Below are 20,764 nucleotides of genomic sequence, written 5' to 3'. Positions count from 1 at the left end.
CACAAAAAAAAATATACATAATATATAACCAAAGAATAAGTCCAACATACCACACAAATTAAATATACATAACAATACTTATTGCTTATCAAACAATTAAATGAATAAACATGTTTCTCAACTTTAAGAAATCAGCATGCCAAATATTCTCATGCATATCGCTGATTTCAAGGTGACTAGATGAAAACTGGTAATTCAATAGATTTAACATAAGCATTCACTAATCATTCAGTCGTGAGTATTGTTATGGGTATTTATTATGTGTGCTTGATTGTCCATGATTGTGGCCTACCTGACTTTAATCATTTTTTTATAAAAATGTTTGACTCATTGTCACTATCACTGTCCGCAGTTGGAGAAGTACCAGATTTACCTCTCTGAAGAATATCCGTCTCCCAGTCTGGCCCTGAGAAAACATTAGAAGTTCAATGTCAAGCCATTGAGAAGAGGTTCCATTGATGGATGCATGTCCTGTTCACTCTCCTCACTCTCGGGCTTTATGGCTACAACACTGACAGAAAAGCCACACTTGGCAAAACACCTTTCAATGGTGTATGCAGACAGAGCATCCCACACTGACTTAATCCATAAAATGGCATCCAGATCAGTTAGGGTCTTAGATATTTCAGTTGCTGTAAAGCACTCATCCATTTTTTAAAGAATATGTTACGGCAGTTTCTTTCAATAATTACAGCCTGAATTATCCCTGCATCACAGGGCTGTAGTTTACATGTTGTATTTGGGGCAGAAAGACCGGTTTTACATTGCTAAACTGAAAATCTGGGTGTGCACTGCAGTTGTCTACAATAATTAAAATGTTCTGAATTTTGCTTTTCCTTTCATTGACAGTTACAAGCCAGTTACAAAAGATGTCATCCAAGCCTTTCTGTTGGATTGATAGGCAACTCCCCAAGATCTTAAATTAAATGACCTAAAACATCTTGAGTTGCATGATTTGTCTATAACTACGTGGTCCAGTTTTTCTCCAGTTGCACTACATGCTAACAATAGTGTCAACCTCTGCTTTACTTTTTTCCCTCCTTTGCAAACATCATCTTTCTACACTAGGGACCTGTTAGGTAGTCCTCTGTCAAAGAGGCCTGTTTCATCATCATTTAAAATATCACATAGTTTATACCTTTCAGTGATGGATGGTAGTCTTTCTTTCCATGCCATCAACTGTCTGTAAATTCACATCAGTTGATTCTCCACTGAGCACACTTGCTGTGATATTGTATGTATTTTGGAAGCTCTCCAGCCATCCGTTTGATGCTGTAAAGTCATCATAATTCAGTTCTGCTGAGTCAATAATTGACTTTTCAGTTTTGTGAAATTTACAAGTCCAGCATATGGGTGTCATTTGTAAACTGCAGTAAACCAGACTAAAGTCTTTAGTCTGGTTTACTGCAGTTTACAATTGTAAATTTCACAAAACGGGTAGCTAGCCAAATCAAAAAGTACCTTATTAGAACAATCTTTACTATTTATGTGGTCTTTGTTACAAAGGATTAAATGATGGTTAGTGGTGTTTATCTCTCTATATGGTTGTTCAATTGTATTTAATGTGCACTTTGTTTGCATATGACATGTATCCTGAGCTCTCATGTTTACAAAGGATTAAGTCAAGGTCAGTGGTGTCGATCTGTTTTTTACAATGCGGCCGTTCACAACAGTGTTGAAATGCATATTTTGCCAAGACATCACGGTCGCTGTTCGCGTTCAGCAGGTGGTCGCTCTTAACAGAGCTTTTATATAATAAATCCATCTGTGCATTATAATTGTGGTCAGAAATGACAGGTGTTTATCATAGCAGAGGTTGCTCATAACAGTTTTTCCCGTATAAGGTTGAGGTAAACAAAATTATTTCATTCCTACCTAAAGATCAGCCTCCTGAAATTTTTTTCAGTTGTGTTCAGATATAATTTGAGAAAAATCATTCACCTAAAAATTATTCATTGGAATTGCAAAGTGCTCACTGACATTTTGGACAGCTCACTACTTTGGGCTTTTTAAAATTCATTCAAATATTCTGGTCATATCATTTTGATACATCAAGACTGTTGGTATATCAACCTATTGAAGACACTGGTACATCCACATTCTATATTGGAATTCATTTGGAACACTCTATATTTAGACTTGTAATAGAACTTAAGGATCATTTTGGATTTTATTCACAATACTCTAATTTTCCCTTAAATTTTCGCATTATAACCAAGAGAAATAAAATTATTTGTTGATTTGATTAAACATGTTGGTTTTGCCTACTTCTTTTACTTAGTTTAAGACCACACAGTTGTAACAGTATAAAGTAAATCGTTCATTACAAACAGACTATCTTTCATTGATGTAGTTGATGATACAACTGATATCTGGGCATAAAAAGGAATTTCCTAAAAATATCCAATATTTTACTTAAATATTATCTTATTACTTAATATTTATTTTATCGATGTTACAATATAATATTTCAGACAAGCTCAGTTTTCCCACAGGCAAGTTCTATTTTGTGGAGATCAAGCAGACTTTTGCAGAATTTGTAAATCACTGATACTAAATCATTTTACCACTTGTTAAATGTTCCAAAGCTTTTCATTCTGTAACACTATTTGGATGAGCCAAAAACGAAACATATCAGCAACATGTTACCCACATCAAGATCATTAAAGAAATTATATATAAGTTACTTTATAACAATTTCCTAATTTATGACGAACAAAGCTATTTTTATCCAATCAGATGGTAACATTAGGAGTCTGACTCATCTTCTCCCCAAAATGTGTCATTTCTTTTCTATGGATAAAACATTAAACCAAGAGCATATACTTCAATGATCCATGGCATACTTCATTTTCAAATGTTGATGGATTGAGATTCATAAGATTTCAAATTTCATCATAAAATAGTTCACAAATCCAGATCCAAATCAAGAAGTCCTAAAAGGTATAAAAAAAAATGTCGGCAAATAAAGTCACATTATGTGTCAACTGCATATGTCTAAAACAGTGGAATTAATCATGAGTCAACACAGCATGTACATACAGAATTTGTTCTCTTTTCAAATATCAACAATATAATAAAAGTGATGATAACTACAGGACTATATACACAAAGACTATTTCAATTCTAATGTCATATCGAGAAATGAATTAAGGACCATAATTCTTGGCAGGTTTCTTATTTCCACATGTTCAAAGTATTGAAATAAATGCCATCCAAGTTTCCTGTCTCCAAACAATCGTGACAATATCTATTACACTACTTGCTGCTACCAGTTGTTCTTCACTGAAGGGTCATGGGTTATTACTATCAGTTGTTCCACAATGTTAACTTTGAAAATATTTCAATCAGTAAGGAATAATCTTTATTAATCTTCACACACAAAAACTGAGACAGAGTTTTCTGCAATTGGTAGAACTGATACAACACTAAATATAAGGCCTAAAAGAAAACTAGTTATGGTTTTCCCAACAATATCTTGCCTGAAACCCTGTAAATCCCCCTCGCTCATTTTTTAAATAACAAATCTGGATTTATTGAATGTTGTGACCAGTCTGGATTTAATTTGCTATGTAGGTGAACCAATGTTAGCTGTTTGCAGAGTGTCAAATTTCTAATCCACAGGTCATGGGCTTTTTAACTGCCCAAGTCAACTGCTTGGTAAAGGCAATGATATAGCATTGGGCCATCCAACCATTACTGGCTGGGGGGGCCAAACATAAAATGCTTAAGGTCGTAGGCGGCATAGGCAAGAACAGTTCCTTATCACTAATTATGCATATAATTAAAATGCATATTTTCAAATGGACTGCCTATATGGCCATGGGCTGCACAACTGGAATGACTGAGTCGCATGTGGCCCATGGGTTGGACATACCCGATGAAGCCATGAATGCACTAAAAGTGACATTAAAACCAACAAAAACAAACTGGTTTCAGTATTAGACATCATATTAAGAAGATATTAATGGAAGGATTACCTGGAAAATATCCATTGCAAGAAAATTTCTCTTTTAATATAAGTAAGTCATTATGCAAATCTTTACCAACTATTCTGACAGGGCATCTTCCTGCCAATATAGGCATTCAGTCTACCACTCAATGTGTGTTAGCTACGTGACTCACAGCTGATAACTTCGTTAGTAACAGCCTACAATTATGCACAATGTTTTCAAGTTTTATGTGGATCTATTTCTATGTTCAGAGATGGTTCCTTGTGATTATAATTTGGTAAATTTACATGAAATATACTTTGATGAAAGATTTCATAACTAAATCAGCATCTTCTACAAGTTTGCTTATTTACAAAATTAGGATTTTCTAAATGATAAATTAGCAATACTGACTTTATATAAATTTTCAATCAACCTTCTTGATATTTAACTTATTTTGACCAATTAATTGTTTAAATGTTGTTTTAAAATGGTGAGAATAATGATGAAAATGAAACCTTCTTCTCTAATATTATGTCTCTTGTCTGATTTTCAGCACTTCTAGAAAAATAAGTTATGAAGGATACAGAACAGTTTTAAAGTTCTCAAAAAAAGGACTGATTATCTGCACATACACAATCCCAATTTAGTATCGGAAAGAAGTTGTATGCCAAATCTAATAATTTTTTATTTAATTTATTACAATACCAAGATGATATTTCTGAATTTGATTCTGTCAGCTTTTGAAATAATTTCTGTTCAAAACATAAATTACGGTAAATATAATCAAAGCTTTAGGAATGCCAAGTAATAAATTTGAGTTTTCTAACTGCTATTGATGTTGCTCTGCAATATATTTATTGACTGGAGAAGATGTATCATGGCAGCACAGGAACAAATAGTCTTCTCTTAAATGTGTCAAAACATGAGGTGTATTACATTAACCTGTAAATATGGGGTTGTGTGGAAAGTATGCAAATAGTGACAGAATATATCACTCGTTATCCATTATTTGCTAAAAATGAACAATTATGCGTCTAAAGTTATGTGTGTGTGTGATTTGGATTTGTAACACAGCTTTAAAAAGAATTCAGTCATATCGCTATGATGTCTGTAATGTGGCAGCTTATAGTGATGTCTAGCACTGGGGCATCATGCTGCAGACATGTAGCACGATGTCCCATCCCAGTCACATTATCCTGACACCCAGGCCTAACACTAACCTTTTAATGCTGAGTGCCAAGCAAGGCAGCTGCCAGTACCATTTTTTTAGAAGTCTTTGTTATGACTCTGACTGGGCTTGAACCTGCGACCTCCCTCATCCGAGGCAGATGCTCTAACCACTTAGGCCATTGGAACGGTCTAAAGTAACGAGGGGTGTGACTATGATAGGAGTATTTTCTATAAATAAAAACAAGTAAAAGTGCTTACGTGCTTCAAAACAGAGGAGTCCAAGATATTTCTGAAAAGGTGTTAAATGCTTAAGTTCATCAAAAGCGAACGTACGGGATATCCATTTCATCATTTACCAGAGCTAAAAGTACCTACCAAACCTAAACAGCCATAGTACAAACAACCTGAAACTTAAGTGGTCATATAAAATATTAGGTCGCCAACTAATACCAGGGTCGCCTTGCACACTGCAGTATGTCGCAACGTAGGGATAACAGGCCAAATTTAAAATTTCATCTCAGGCTAATAAATAGGTATTTTTGAGAAGGTCAAGGCATCAGAAATAACAAATTAGCAAATAAAGTGTCTCCTTTTCATGGTTTTTGCTCATAGCCGATGCAGACAACTTATATTATTGCCTGCACACAAAAAAAGAAATCTCCAAAATGTGAGCATTTTTTGTATAGTGTATATATTGAAAACAAATCCAGTAATGTTAAGTTTATTTTGGTTAATTAATGAAGCAGTCACTAAAGAATATAACCAGACTGTTCCCGAGGCATAATTTACAAATGTACGTGGTACATAAAAGGAAATTTTGGGGAAATGTGCCTCAGACAATCCAGACTTTGCAGCTTTATTTACTCAGAATTTACAATTATGAGTGTATGTCCAATCCAAAATCCTTATTATGTGTAAAGCTTGTCTTTATTCATGTGAAAGTGAAAAATAAAAGGGATTAGTAACATCTGCCTTCTTACTTTTCAGAAGAAATCTGTAAGGACAATGTAACAAGAAAATCCAGGTATTTATTCCTTTTAAATGTCTACCTGTATTAGAATCTGTTTAGACTAAATCATCTAAAAATATTGTTTTTATGGTTGAAAGATTACATAAAATATTTATTTTTCTCTAATATTTCCTGTGAATAGTTAAATACAGTACTGTATATACTTATCATTTTATTTAATTTATTTATTTTGCAGCTGCTTTATTGCATAGTTGGATTGTGCTGGCATTTTTTGTCATAATATTAACTTATTTTTTAAACAGTGTAAAATTACAATAAAATCACAGACAAATGAAGATGTTTATGCTGGGGGGGGGGGGGGCGGGGTATGGATGTTACAACAGCCTGAACTGTGAGTAACCTTAAAAACTTCAGAAGTTTCTTTTAAATTATTGGGAGGGGTGTGTGTGTGTCTTATTCTTCAAACTGAAAACAATCACATCTCATCTGTAAAGATACAAGTATAAATTTACATTAATCTTTTTTTACTACTACATTAATTTCATATCCAAAGGTTTGATACTATTTGATATTATTACTGCTACAAAATAGTATAAAACCTATTTGATACAGGTTTTATACTATTTTGTAGCAGTAATAATAAAAACAAACTACTGGTTATAGGCAGCAGAGCAACAATATTTATTTTCATCGAGTATATGGGTTGTTTTCACAGACGTCATGATTGAGTACGCAAATACCCACAATGCAAACCATCTTGAGTCCCTAATTTACCTTTGTCAACATTAGTCATCATGTATACTCAAGATAATAATCTGATTTAACTGTCGATAAGGGCATTTACTTCATTGAAATGATACATAGATTATACTTGCAACTAAGTGCCCTATAGCACGAAAAATAAAACTAAAGCTGGAAGTTCCCTTGCTTATATCGAAAGACAGAATAGTGAAGTTGAACCGTAACAGTGCATATTGCCATCAAATACAAATGCAGTTATTTTTTTTGTAATACAAACAGACAATATTGACATGTTTAAAGTGTTACGTATCAAATCCCTAAGCTTGTCATCTTGAAAGAATATTTCCGGAAAATGATTTTCGGGATACAATATCAGTTGCGAATTACAATTTCATAGCATGTGTTTCACGCCACAGCTTTCATGTATAAATACTTTTCGAGTCAACAGGTGTGTGTGCCAAAGACATTTGACAAACCAGTTTAATTAGCATGGTCAGATATGGTATTTAGGGTGGAGATGATCGACGTAAGATGATACTGAATGAAAGCGATTTCAAAGAAGTTTCATCTTCAGTGTGTTCAAACAAAACACGTGCCTAATGGAACATGGCTTGGTGTCGAATGCCAAAATGAAGTATTCCTAAAATGCTTTTATAAATATGAAATTTTATATTAACAATTTAACTTTAACGATAACCAAATGATTGATTTCAGCCCACAAAAATTGAACAGCATTACATGTTTCTACTTGTTTGTGTATGCATTTGTTCATTGATCGATTCATTTGTTTATGAAAGAATAACAAAGATGGTTGAAATTTAAATGTTTTACTTGAAGAAAACAAGTAGAAAAGTCACGCATTCGGTCTCGTGTGGCTGACAGGCACAACAGAATGTGATGTATTATTATATTCTTATGCACACAATATGACACGTGCCCTTGTAAATATGCAGCAAGAGGAATTGGGTCACAATTAGTACATCCAGTTCAGTACCAGTTTGTCTATTTTTAGAACATTTTTTCCTCTCTCGTTTTGGTGGTGATAGAAGAGTTATATTTATGCATTTTTGGTATGGATTTAAAGGTAATTGTTTATTCTTGAGAATATGAGCTCAGGTTGTGGTTTTCCATGTGCATTTCGGTGACAGTGCACAGTGAGTAATAAGGCTTTGTTGATGATCTGGAAGTGAAATCTATGTTCTGTTTACATGCTGCTCTGTTGACAGTCCAGCCTCTCAAAAAAAATGCAGGCCATCTTTGAAGGTATTTTAGATTAACACGTATTGTATTGATTGTCACATAGTAGAAAGGTCAGTATCGAGAAACAAATGTAGAGAACATATAGTAAAATTAATTGTGTTCTGTGTCGAAGAACAATGTTATTTGGTGCTGATTTGCAGGCCTAAGGACTCAAAATGGCGGATATGGAAGTACACACGTTTTGTGACATCACATGAAAACAAGTTGCTATGTTTTGTCAGTAAAGTACCTTACAATAAATCACCTGATTATACTATAAATATATGTATATTTATTATGCTGATAAGGTGATCTCGTGTTGTCACAGATTTTGTTGTACCTTACTGATAAAAAGTCAGCCTCTGTGGTTGATACCTCTGGTCTCACTGGATAGTTTTGTATTTTGATACCCCCCCTAATTTTTAAGGTAGAAGGCATGAACCTAATTATCAAAAGCCTAGCATTTATAAATTCACACATAAGCTAGATCTGTAATGTGGTTTAGATCTTGGAAATGGGTTGGCTTGTTGGTCACTGCCTGTAACAGTTAGATGAGCATTGGAGATCAAATGCGTAACTTGGGCTGCAAATGAGCAGCCAACTTGGCTTATGTATTTATGTGTGTCTGCTACAGAGGTAAATATCTAAAAATCTAGGCGGTTGAGGGGTGATGAAAAGTATGCTAATTTGTTATAGTACTAGTGAACTTTATTCATGCATAAAGCATCTTTTAGCTGCCTTATCACAGCAAAATATTCAAAAATAGCTATTTCCTGTCAAAAATGAATGTAAAATTTAGGGGTTGGTGGCAGTGTTGGTTCAGTATAAAAACCACCAGTTGCATCAGAAATTAACCTGATTGCTGCAGTCAAAATCTCACATATATGCTTTCTACAAAAATCATTAGTTTGTTTCTATTTGTATCTTCAGTGTAAAATTATTCTCATTTTTCTGCAATAGGTCATTGTTGGATGAAAATTCACCAGAAAAACTGTCCAGTGAGACATTATGAACCGGTGTCATTTTTTCAGCCTTGTCAAATGTGATTCACTGCGCTATAAATCATTTCCTTATTACCTCCATATCTTGAATCTGACATAGTTAGGTATTCCAAATATACACTTCATATAGATTTGATAGCACTTAAGCATAGTAGAAGGGAGTTTACTCAACAGTTTTAATATTACCAGCTATTGCTCCTAATTCATTCTCCTAATGAACAACAAAAGCCTTAAAAGTTTCATGCAAAGTGGTTTAATTGCAGTATTTCACATATTTATTCAGTTTATCAATATTTTCAGTACATACTTAGTATATTTTCCAAATTTTATAATGATTACCATAATTTAATGCCCTTACATCCATATCTACTCATGATGTAATATTTAAATACATAGATTTCATCTTATTTACAGAAATTTAAGTTATAATGACCTATATATAAGAAGTTCAGGGTTTTATTTTCTTGTAGGCCTCAAGGTGTATGGGAGCACACCTGCCGCAGTGATATTGCTAATAGCAGGACATCAAATATTTATTGGAAGTTAGACTCACCAATTGTTGTGGAGCTTTCACAGGAACAAATATATCTGCACCAGGTTCACTTAAGTTTTTGGTGAGTTATGTTAAATGGATGTCCCTTTTTACATTGTTTTTCTCCTCCCCTTTTTTACTTTGCATGATTTTCTATTTGCTTTAGATTATATTCTGTGCAGGTGACAATCACTAGCAAAACAAACTTCTAAATAGCAGAACTTCAACAACATTATGTGCCATCCACTGTGAAAATGATGCAAAGGTGACCTTCTTAGTGTTCTTAAAATACATTATCCATGAATATTGTTTTATCAACAGATCGGATGAATCTGGTTATAAAATTTCATTGTTTAAATTTCCCAACTGATGTGATTTCAGTTTACAAAGAATGGTCCATATATTTGATGTTACTTGACAAGTTGCCTCCCTTACAGCCTACCTTGGATTTTGCTATTCTAGAATCGATTTGACCTTCTTCATGAAATCAGTGAGAGAGTTCTGGTCAGTTTATATATGCAGTGCATCATTATTATTCTTTCAGGTATTTTACAAGAAATTCAGCTTGGCTTCTTTTACATCATTTATTGGGGCCCCGAGTGGTCGAGTGGTCTAAAGCGCTCTCCGTTACGGATCACTGCCATCTCACTTCTGTCTGCGTTTGTTTTGAGTCTCAGATTTGGCTAATGTGGGTATGTGAGAAAGCTTGCCAGTAGCTTCTTGTGGGTCGGCGGTTCTTTCCAGGGTTTTTCCTGGGTTCTTCCTCCACCATTAATACTGGCCGCCATGTATAGCCTACCGTGTGCTGAAAAATGGTGTTAAACCCTACAACAACATCTTTTATTCACTATTTCAGATTGCATGAAGAGTTGTATTATTTGTACTCTCATATATCTCTGATATTACCAGGCACTAACAACACAGGATGTATTAGCTATGAAAAATGATGACACTGACATTATAAGGAAATTGTATGTTTCAGAGGAGAAATTAATACATGAAGTATGAAGCTGTCTCATAGCTGTTGCTGTTTGACAGCTTTTGGTCATCGATAAATTCAATAAATCATAGGAAACAAACAATTCTGAATTTTACACTTCTTAAGGTTGCATTTTATTTAGAACTGGCCAAAGTTTTAAAAATAAGAAGATTTTCCCTTAATCAGACTGCTATTTGAATTCTTAAGGTCTCGCTGGATAGTTTCGTATTTTGACCCCCCCCCCTCCCAATTTTTAAGGTAGAAGGCATGGACCTAATTATCACAATCTTAGCATTTATAAATTCACACACAAGCTAAATCTGTAATGTGGTTTAGATTTACTATGAGTTAGGCTTGAAAATGGGATGGTTTGTTGGTGACTGCCTGTCACAGTTAGATGAGCATTGGAGATCAAATGCGTAACTTGGGCTGCAAATGAGCAGCCAACTTGGCTTACATATTTACGTGTGTCTGCTACAGAGGTAAATATCTAAAAATCTAGATGGTTGAGGGGTGATGAAAAGTATGCTAACTTGTTATAGTACTAGTGAACTTTATTCATGCATGCATAAGGCATCTTTTAGCTGCCTTATCACAGGAAAATATTCAAAATAGCTATTTCCTGTCAAAAATGAATGTAAAATTAGGGGTTGGTGGCAGTGTTGGTTCAGTATAAAAACCACCAGTTGCATCAGGAATTAACCTGATTGCTGCAGTCAAAATCTCACATGTATGCTTTCTACAAAAATCATTAGTTTGTTTTTATTTGTATCGTCAGTGTCAAATTATTCTAATTTTTCTGCAATAGGTCATTGTTGGATGAAAATTCACCAGAAAAAATGTCCAGTGAGACTTCTACCCTGTGCTCAATGGAGAGAACTGACATACATTTCCGGTTAAAGATGAGACGTTATGTTATAGGACACACGGTACTAATGGTATGGCAAAATGGGAACCAGCCTGGAAATAGAGTATATATGGGTTTCGCTGACCAGGATTGGTTAATAATGTAAGTTTGTGTTAGGAAAAAGACTCTTTTCAGAGCTCATCCTAGTTGTAAGTGAAAAAATTCGAGACATTGTTTTACTGAAAGAATTTCAGTCCTTTAACAGTTTTGAGTTTGGAACACTCATTACTAAAATTAACACCTGACTCTTTGGTGCGGAATTGAAAGCACATATTTCAAACACATGCAGGTCCAGAAAATGCCATGGCTCATATCTTTTCCTCTACACATAAGCTGACATCCAGGTTTCATCTATCCTGATAAATATACACTGCTGTCTGGCATTTCTGCGCACCTAAGGTTTTCATTTCCAATATTGAAGCAAAACGCATACCGAATTCGAGCGATTGACAAAACTAAAATACAGCCATGCTTACCATTTGAAAAGATGCAATTGTCAGTAGAATATTCTGTTCAAAATAACATTAATTTTGGACACAGTGGATACCACCCTCCCTGTTTTCCTGACTTGCAATATTTTGGCCTATTCTGCGAATAGCTTTGAAAAAATGTAATGTTTATCCACCAGGCTATAGAAATGAAATATATTACTTTTGGACTGTTTCTGTCAGCAGTTCAGTCAAGTAATTAGGTCAGGTTTATAGCTAGTTTTACAAAATTCAACGTAAAAATGCCAATAAACGACAAGAGATATTAAGCAAACTAATCCGATCTTGTAAAAAAGTTAGTAAAGTTCAACATTTTATGAAAAATAAGCTACTATGTGGAAGAGAAACAACCAAGAATAGGATGTAATGTGTTTACAACAACTTGTTGATGGGGAAAAATTAATACAGAATTTAAAAACAGACTATATGCCGGGGAATTTATTGATAATTTATGTTCTAGCGGCAAGTAGACACATTGGGTAGCATACTATTTTGTACGTGAGAAAACTTCTTGCAAAATTGGAAACTTGGATTAAAATACAGTTTTGTTTTAAGGTACACATTTCCATCTTTTATATAATGTATTTATTTGCATGATTCTATAAGATGCATAGTAAATAGAATTTTCTGGGTTATAGATTCATGAAGGTCATGGATGGGTCTTCACATCACATTTTTATGTGCATTTCGAGTATAAATGTGGGATATTTTTGTACACTTTATGAATATGACTTTTCTTAATTAATGTCTGATTGTTCTTTCTGGATACAAAATGGATTTTTGACCCAAAATAGCACGTGATCAAATGTTTCCAGAAATGACGTATCGTTGCGCAGAATTACCCGACGCGCAGAATAGGCCGACATGGCGGTAGGTTTGATCATAAGCACTAAAAAATTTTAAGTTATTGAATTTTTAATAGCATGGTGTTTGCATAGGTTTACTGTGGGAACTGAATTAGTACCGTGAGTCTTATAATACAACCTTATTCCCACGAAGCGAAGATAAGTACCACCATATTCCTGGCACATTCTATATTTAGATACATAAATAAAACCTCTTCCGCGTGAAACCCTCTACGATCCACACGTTTTGTGGATTTTTCATTAAAATATTCTGACCCGTATAAAATTCTTACCAATAACATTTAGTTTAAAAGAAAAGCCAAATGGTTTCCTTTGCGCAGGTTATCACGTAAAATTTTCCCGCTATTCATGAAATTATCCAATCAAAATTAAAAGAATGGGAGCCCCCCCCCCCCCAAAAGAGGGGTACCCTTTCTGTACAAAAATAGTAAGATGGTGGCACTCGGCCCGACTGAAGCGCCCTCTAGTTACGTTGTTGTCGCTACGTAACGATTCCCATAACGTAGACAAGACAGCGCTTTCCAACTATTAATGAAAACCTTATTATATCTTGTAAGCATTAGTAAGCTAAAAATTAACAATAAAGTAAATACTCAGACACTGTTTACAATTAAAAATTAATTAAAAAAACAACAACAAACGCCAAGAGATACTTTGGCGTCAAAAATATTTTGACATAAAACAAAGTCCGTCTAAATTGCCTCGTTATGCGTTCCAGCTATAATTTAACCTTCATTAAACAGAAAATAACAGTTAATAAATACTGAACATTGTGTACTTTGAGTCGGGGCAAAGCCAATCCTCCTCTTTGGGTTTAAATTTTGATGACATCGTTAGCGTATCTCCACACTCTTCTTTTAACTGGTACCCGGCCATTTCTGTGCTCTTTCACGGGGTGCATAGAAACACCGGAACGCACCGAAACGCCGGAACACACCGAAACGCCGGAACGCAATAGAAACACCGAAACACCGAAGCGAACTTCAATTAAATAATAATAATAATAATAATAATAATAATAATAATAATGACTTTGTATAGCGCCTAATCTTTAGAAGCTCTAAGAGCTTTACAACATTAGACTACATCTATTACATAAAAATACATATATAATGATTATTACAGAAAACAAACACCATGAATTAGAAAACATAAAAACATGCTGTAAATACTTAAAGTAGGGAACATTATTAGGTCTTTACATTTGTTCTTGCAGTCGAAATAAGTGAGTTTTAAGAGCACTATTGAATGGGATCACTGTATCTTTGTGGCTAAGTTCAGTGGGAAATTCATTCCACGTTGCTGGGCCCTGGCATGCAAAAGAACGTTGTCCATCGAATGGATAGCCAGTGTAGGGTACAGATCAGCGGGGAGGTTAGACCAGCAAGTTGTTCTCCACCTTTTTTTTTTTTTTTTTTGACTGGTGGCGGAGACCAACGTTGTTCTGCACCACTCGTGCTGAGACGTCCGCGCTATGTCACCTCGGATGATCGGACCGCGCGCTATTAATTAATAAATTTATTTAGACTAACCTTTGTATCCAGACGGTAAGTATAATCCCTCTTCTAATGATCCACAGCGGTAAATCCTTTAGAACACACACTTTTTTAGTATAAATCCCTGTCAGAACAGAACACCTGTGTATTCATCGGCTGTTGACCTCAGATTTGAATTACCCACGCATGCGTGTAAAGCAGCATCACCACGAGGCAAGAGTAACGCGTGAAAACCGTCCAGCGAGGCATAGATCACTGGGAATTTACTGATGCTTGGGTGGGAACTGTGTCGTTACGGCAGAAATTTAGGAGATAGAGAGAGAGAGAGACGTCATGTCAGAAATGTGAGATAGAGTGAATGATAAATAAATTGTAAAAAGACCACAAACTGTATTCAGGTTTGAAAATATGCTACACAATAATAATAATAATAATAATAATAATTTTTTATTATTATTACTAGTGGTAGTATCTTCAATCATATTTAATAACATTTACAATAGTGTAAATGGATTTTATGAGATACATACATATCTACATATTAATACTTTACATTACTTATAAGAAGAACATGATTATTATGATGAATATTATTAATAACATTTGCAATGGTATTTATGAATGCATACATACATACATACATTACTTATAACATGATTAGCATGATGAACTTTATTAATAACATTTACAATGGTATTTATGAATACAAACATACATGCATACATACATATATACGTCTGTTATAATTTTACACCATAACTTATAACAAATGGATAATGTTATATTTTAATCAAAAACAATAGTTTCTTCTTCCCTTCTGACCACTGGTCTTCAAAATTCCTTGATAATTCTGTCCTATGTCTCTTGATCCGTGGAGGAATGATACATTTCAATCAAACGTGTCTTTGCTGATTTTTCGCCTCTGTATACTTGGTCTCCCATTTCTTCAACCAACCATGACCAAACATTAAATACAGCACTGTATGTTCTGAAATAATAATAATAATAATAATAACGATCCTTTTCATATGAAATATTCCCCCGCACTGCTGGTATCAGACTATGTACATCCGACTCACTTCCCCATTTCCTGTTTTGACTGCACATATAAACTTTCTCCGTCATACTTTAATCCCTCGTGCAACAAATCGTTACTTACAACATGATTAGTATGATGAACTTTATTAATACATACATACATACATACATGTTAACAAATAACATTACTTATAACATGATTAGTATGATGAACTTTATTAATAAAATTTACAATGGTATTTATACATACATACATACATACATACATACATTATAAATTGACATGTGAGTTAGCGATAATTTTGTTTCTTTTGTCAAATTTGCGTGATAATTTGTTTATGTGCGAGATGTATATGTCTGGGTTCTTTATTCTTGCTAATGAGCGGAAATTCTGATAAGCTCTGTGATATCTTCCAGGGATTTCTCTTAAGAGTTCCTCGTCTTTCAGTACTCTGACAAAAATCTCAATATCCTTTCTTCGTGAAAACTTTGATTTTCCTGTCTGGAAACTTTCCAATTCGGAGACCGTTATAGAGTATATTTTATCTAGAGCATGGCCAACCCCACCAGCCAACTTGCTATGCCTGTCCAAAGTGGCGTTACTCAGCTGATGACTGGCCGATCGTAAGCTTTCTATAAAGATAATAAAAAGTCAGCATTAATATTTTAACCTCCAAAATTAACATTATGTGGTAGTTTTCAAATTAATGAACACATAATATATTAGACACCAAGAACATCATGTTAAAGTCGTATTTCAACGAATTACAAAATACTGCATATACTAAGACTTCATATATTTATAAAACAAAATTCTTCCAATTTAAAACGATTAATAATAATTCCGTTATCAAATGATTTACCTTTGAACTCCTTGTTCAAAAATTCATTGACTAGGTCAACCTCATCATTGTTTCTGGCACCTCCTCGAAGATTAACTGTTCTGTTCCACATCAAGTCTTGCTGCATTCTGTCTGATACGCACCCAGATAAGTCTGCAAGAATTTAATTTGCTTTGTTACTTAGGACTGTTTTCTCGTTGTTTAACTGATTCTTATACAAATTTACTGTTACTGACCCACAAATGAAATAAAGATGCTATATACTACCGCAGAATGATCACACTAAATTAAAACTATTTTCTTCAGAATATTTTATATATGCATCTGATGATTCTGATATAGTCCTAATCAGGGTCGGCGCTACCATATAGGCAACTAGGCAGCCGCCTAGGGCGCTGATTTCAGGGGGCGCATTTTTTATTTTTATTTAAGTGTTTATAAATGATGAAATTGATATTTTCGGGGGGGGGGGAGCACCAGAATCTAACCTTGCCTAGGGCGCCAGATAGTCTGGTTGGGTTTGGCGCCGGCGGTGGTCCTAATGGGTATTCAGCTGTCACTTCCTTGATGTTCCAAAATTATATTAATTATAGGTGACTTGTTTTTAAATAAATGAACCGATAGAATCTTTACTGTGGAACTTTTGTAACATCCAATTAAACACTTGTCATAACTTTCATAATTTATTTTCACATGACTTTTTAATATTTTTTGTACAGTAACCCTAAAGCAAACACTAAATACCGCAAAAAAGGACCCCCAAAAATATAATGCAGGAATTTTTTTAAAAATTACTTTATGAACAAATAAGCATTTAGCGGATTTTTCTTGTATGTGTTTTATCATGGATAACCATTTTGTTCTTTATATTCGCTGGGATAATGAACTAATATAGAATAATTACAGTAATAAAAGGCTTCAATATAGGTTGTTCCTTCATAGATGTTAGATAGAGTTAGCTTGATCTAATTAACCTATCAGAGTAAGAAAAGAAAAACAATTGCAAATCTAAAACTAAGTGCACACATGTCTCCTCAGATCGTAAAAGTACATTTGTTTAAACTGCTTCATGTAAACTTTTAATCCTAAACACGGACAAATCGTAGGCACTAGCATAACAATGTTGAACATACATCAATACAAATGAACAGTACATCGTTTGAATGAGATTATTGTTATTATCGTGATAGTAGAATGGCATTTAGTATAAATATCAGGCAAGTACATACTACTTCACTTTTCCGCCTTAATTCGGACCAATGTTTGTGATCAATATGATGACAAACAAGGTCCGCCAGTGGATAGAGGCATGGGACATTTTCAGGGGTCGATTCGAGACACCACAGCTTCCATTCTATCCCTGGTCGCATGTATCTCCTCTAGAGAAGGAAAATAAGTGGACATTGGCAGATCTACAGCTCTTCTCACATCAGAGGCCTCCTTGTACATTATGGTGTTCACTCTGTTCTTTGCTATATATGCTAAGGCCCAAATCATGTACTTGTTGCCATGGTTCCTAGAATGATGCCTTGCCTTTAACTGTCGACCAACATTGTCCCAGCAAATAGTATAGCCTATTTATGGGTGTGAAATTTAGGAAACTAATTAAATGCTGTGTTTAATATATGTCCGTGATTCACTGTACTATGATTTATAGTCAGTATTGAAATGTATCATTCTTCCACGGATAAAGAGACACAGGACAGAATTATCAAGGAATTTCGAAGACCCGAAAGCATAATTGCCTGTCTTGTTGCTACGGTAGCATTCGGAATGGGGATCCAAATCAGCGATGTAGATATCGTTATTCTTTGGGGATGCCCAAAGAGCATTCTGTGCTATTGGCAAGAGATTGGGAGATGTGCCAGAGATGGGAGAAAATTTTATGCTTGTCTCCTACCTTACAGGACAAGCATGATGAAGACAACAACAGATGAAGACATCATAGAAGTTGCGAAAAATCGTCAACTCTGTTTAAGAAGAAAAATTCTTGAGGCATTGTGGATCCCCGAAATGGATAAACTTCCCGCTGGCATAAAAGAATGTTCCGCGGGAAGTTGCAATATATGCTCTTGCGGCAAATGTAATTGTTGTGTAAATTGTTGCAACACTTGTCAATGCAGTGGTCAGAAGGGAAGAAGAAACTATTGTTTTTGATTAAAATATAACATTATCCATTTGTTATAAGTTATGGTGTAAAATTATAACAGACGTATATATGTATGTATGCATGTATGTTTGTATTCATAAATACCATTGTAAATGTTATTAACAAAGTTCATCATGCTAATCATGTTATAAGTAATGTATGTATGTATGTATGTATGTATGTATGTATGTATGTATGTATGTATTCATAAATACCATTGCAAATGTTATTAATAATATTCATCATAATAATCATGTTCTTCTTATAAGTAATGTAAAGTATTAATATGTAGATATGTATGTATCTCATAAAATCCATTTATACTATTGTAAATGTTATTAAATATGATTGAAGATACTACCACTAGTAATAATAATAAAAAATTATTATTATTATTATTATTATTATTATTGTGTAGCATATTTTCAAATCTGAATACAGTTTGTGGTCTTTTTACAATTTATTTATCATTCACTCTATCTCACATTTCTGACATGACGTCTCTCTCTCTCTCTATCTCCTAAATTTCTGCCGTAACGACACAGTTCCCACCCAAGCATCAGTAAATTCCCAGTGATCTATGCCTCGCTGGACGGTTTTCACGCGTTACTCTTGCCTCGTGGTGATGCTGCTTTACACGCATGCGTGGGTAATTCAAATCTGAGGTCAACAGCCGATGAATACACAGGTGTTCTGTTCTGACAGGGATTTATACTAAAAAAGTGTGTGTTCTAAAGGATTTACCGCTGTGGATCATTAGAAGAGGGATTATACTTACCGTCTGGATACAAAGGTTAGTCTAAATAAATTTATTAATTAATAGCGCGCGGTCCGATCATCCGAGGTGACATAGCGCGGACGTCTCAGCACGAGTGGTGCAGAACAACGTTGGTTTCCGCCACCAGTCAAAAAACAAAAAAAAAAAAAGGTGGAGAACAACTTGCTGGTCTACGGGGAGGTGTGCTCTGATCATGGTACTCTAAATATGATCCGAGCAGCTGTGTTTTGAACTTTTTGAAGTTTCTGAAGTAAATATTGAGATGAACCAGACAGAACTGAGTTACAATAGTCCAGTCTTGAAAGTACCAATGAACATACATTTGTTTTAGTGGCATCAACTGAAAGATATTTGCGAATGGAGCTGATGCGTCTCAGCTCAAGATATGCAGCCTTGCATATGTTCATGACATGTTGGTACAACGTGAGAGTACTGTCCAGAGTGACACCTAGGTTTCGTACTGACTGCGTGAATTTAATGTTGGTGTATATACCACAGTGTATATTGGTTGTGTATGTATAATTTTTATCTGTGACATTTAATATTAGTTATATAATAAATTACTATGTAATTTCTTCTCTGCAAGAGATGCAACATCGAACTAAACAGAAGCTGGAAATTGCGCAATTTGGCGACATTTTGAAAAGTAACAAAATTTAATATTAACAGCGTGTATTGCAATTCATACGTGTGTTTAATGCTTCAGCTATTAATAATAAACACATATTAATATTGATTTATTAAGCTGAATATTATATTTTGGTTATTAATAATTACATTTTTCTTATTATCTTAAGTTCTGGGATGTGTAAGATTTGCGCAACTCAGCAGGTGAAACAGCCGTATAGTTTAAGTGTAACTATCATGAATTATGTGCGATAATGGTCTAAATGCAAAGAAACATAGAGAGTGGCGTGTCAAATCATTTCCGTCTTTCTTGATCGTTTTTTAAACCTATTCTGCTATTGGAACAAGAGTATGTGATACTGAAAAGTGGCAGAAATGGGTTTAATACACAAATACAATTTTTAGAACATATTTCAAAACGTATTTGTTTCATACAACACACCAATGTTTCAAAATTAATATACAAATAAAGGAATTCGGACTTGCCCACATGGATATATATATATATATATATATATATATATATATATATATATATATATATATATATATATATATATATATACAGGGCCGGCGCTACCATATAGGCAAACTAGGCAGCCGCCTAGGGCGCTGATTTCAGGGGGGCGGATTTCTCCAAATCAACAACAGTTTTGAAAAATAAATAAATAAATTTCAGTTTTATTGAAGGTCGCTTTTTTGTCCTGGTTTATTTCATACAGGGACAAATAACAGGATAGATTCAGTCTGACCGAAACACCAGGCTGACAGGAACAAGCAAAATGAGTGAGTGAAAATCGCGCGTATACGAAACTTTCAGGACGTAATTACGTTCGCGTGTTTTTATAGGCCACGAGTTTTTCCGTGCAATCACAGGTATACAAAACCTTCAGTTTGCCGCAGGGGGTGGGGGTGGGGGCGCCAGAATCTAACCTTGCCTAGGGCGCCAGATAGTCATGCACCGGCCCTGTATATATATATATATATATATATATATATATATATA

General features: G+C 34.5%; 2 protein-coding genes across 2 annotated transcripts in view; both read right to left on the bottom strand.

The window, feature by feature from the left end:
• The window catches only part of LOC149807637 (zinc finger Ran-binding domain-containing protein 2-like), a 38,857-nt gene extending 25,149 nt beyond the window's left edge, over positions 1-13,708 (bottom strand). The window contains exon 1 of the mRNA XM_089943669.1: positions 13,607-13,708. Within this exon, the coding sequence (XP_089799795.1) occupies positions 13,607-13,704 (98 nt within the window). The 5' untranslated portion in view covers positions 13,705-13,708. The remainder of the gene's footprint in view (positions 1-13,606) is intronic.
• A 1,925-nt stretch (positions 13,709-15,633) lies between these two features.
• On the bottom strand, positions 15,634-16,341 carry LOC149807636 (uncharacterized). The gene is made up of 2 exons (XM_089958509.1): positions 16,226-16,341; positions 15,634-15,995 (listed from the first exon to the last, which is right to left on the bottom strand). Exons 1-2 carry the CDS (start codon positions 16,329-16,331, stop codon positions 15,634-15,636), a joined length of 468 nt encoding a protein of 155 aa, XP_089814635.1. The 5' UTR covers positions 16,332-16,341.
• Positions 16,342-20,764: the final 4,423 nt, after the last annotated feature.

Source organism: Sinohyriopsis cumingii, chromosome 1 (assembly GCF_028554795.1).
Source record: "Sinohyriopsis cumingii isolate HCF-2022 chromosome 1, ASM2855479v2, whole genome shotgun sequence".
Classification (NCBI taxonomy): domain Eukaryota; kingdom Metazoa; phylum Mollusca; class Bivalvia; order Unionida; family Unionidae; genus Sinohyriopsis; species Sinohyriopsis cumingii.
This window is presented reverse-complemented; position numbering and strand designations above follow the sequence as displayed.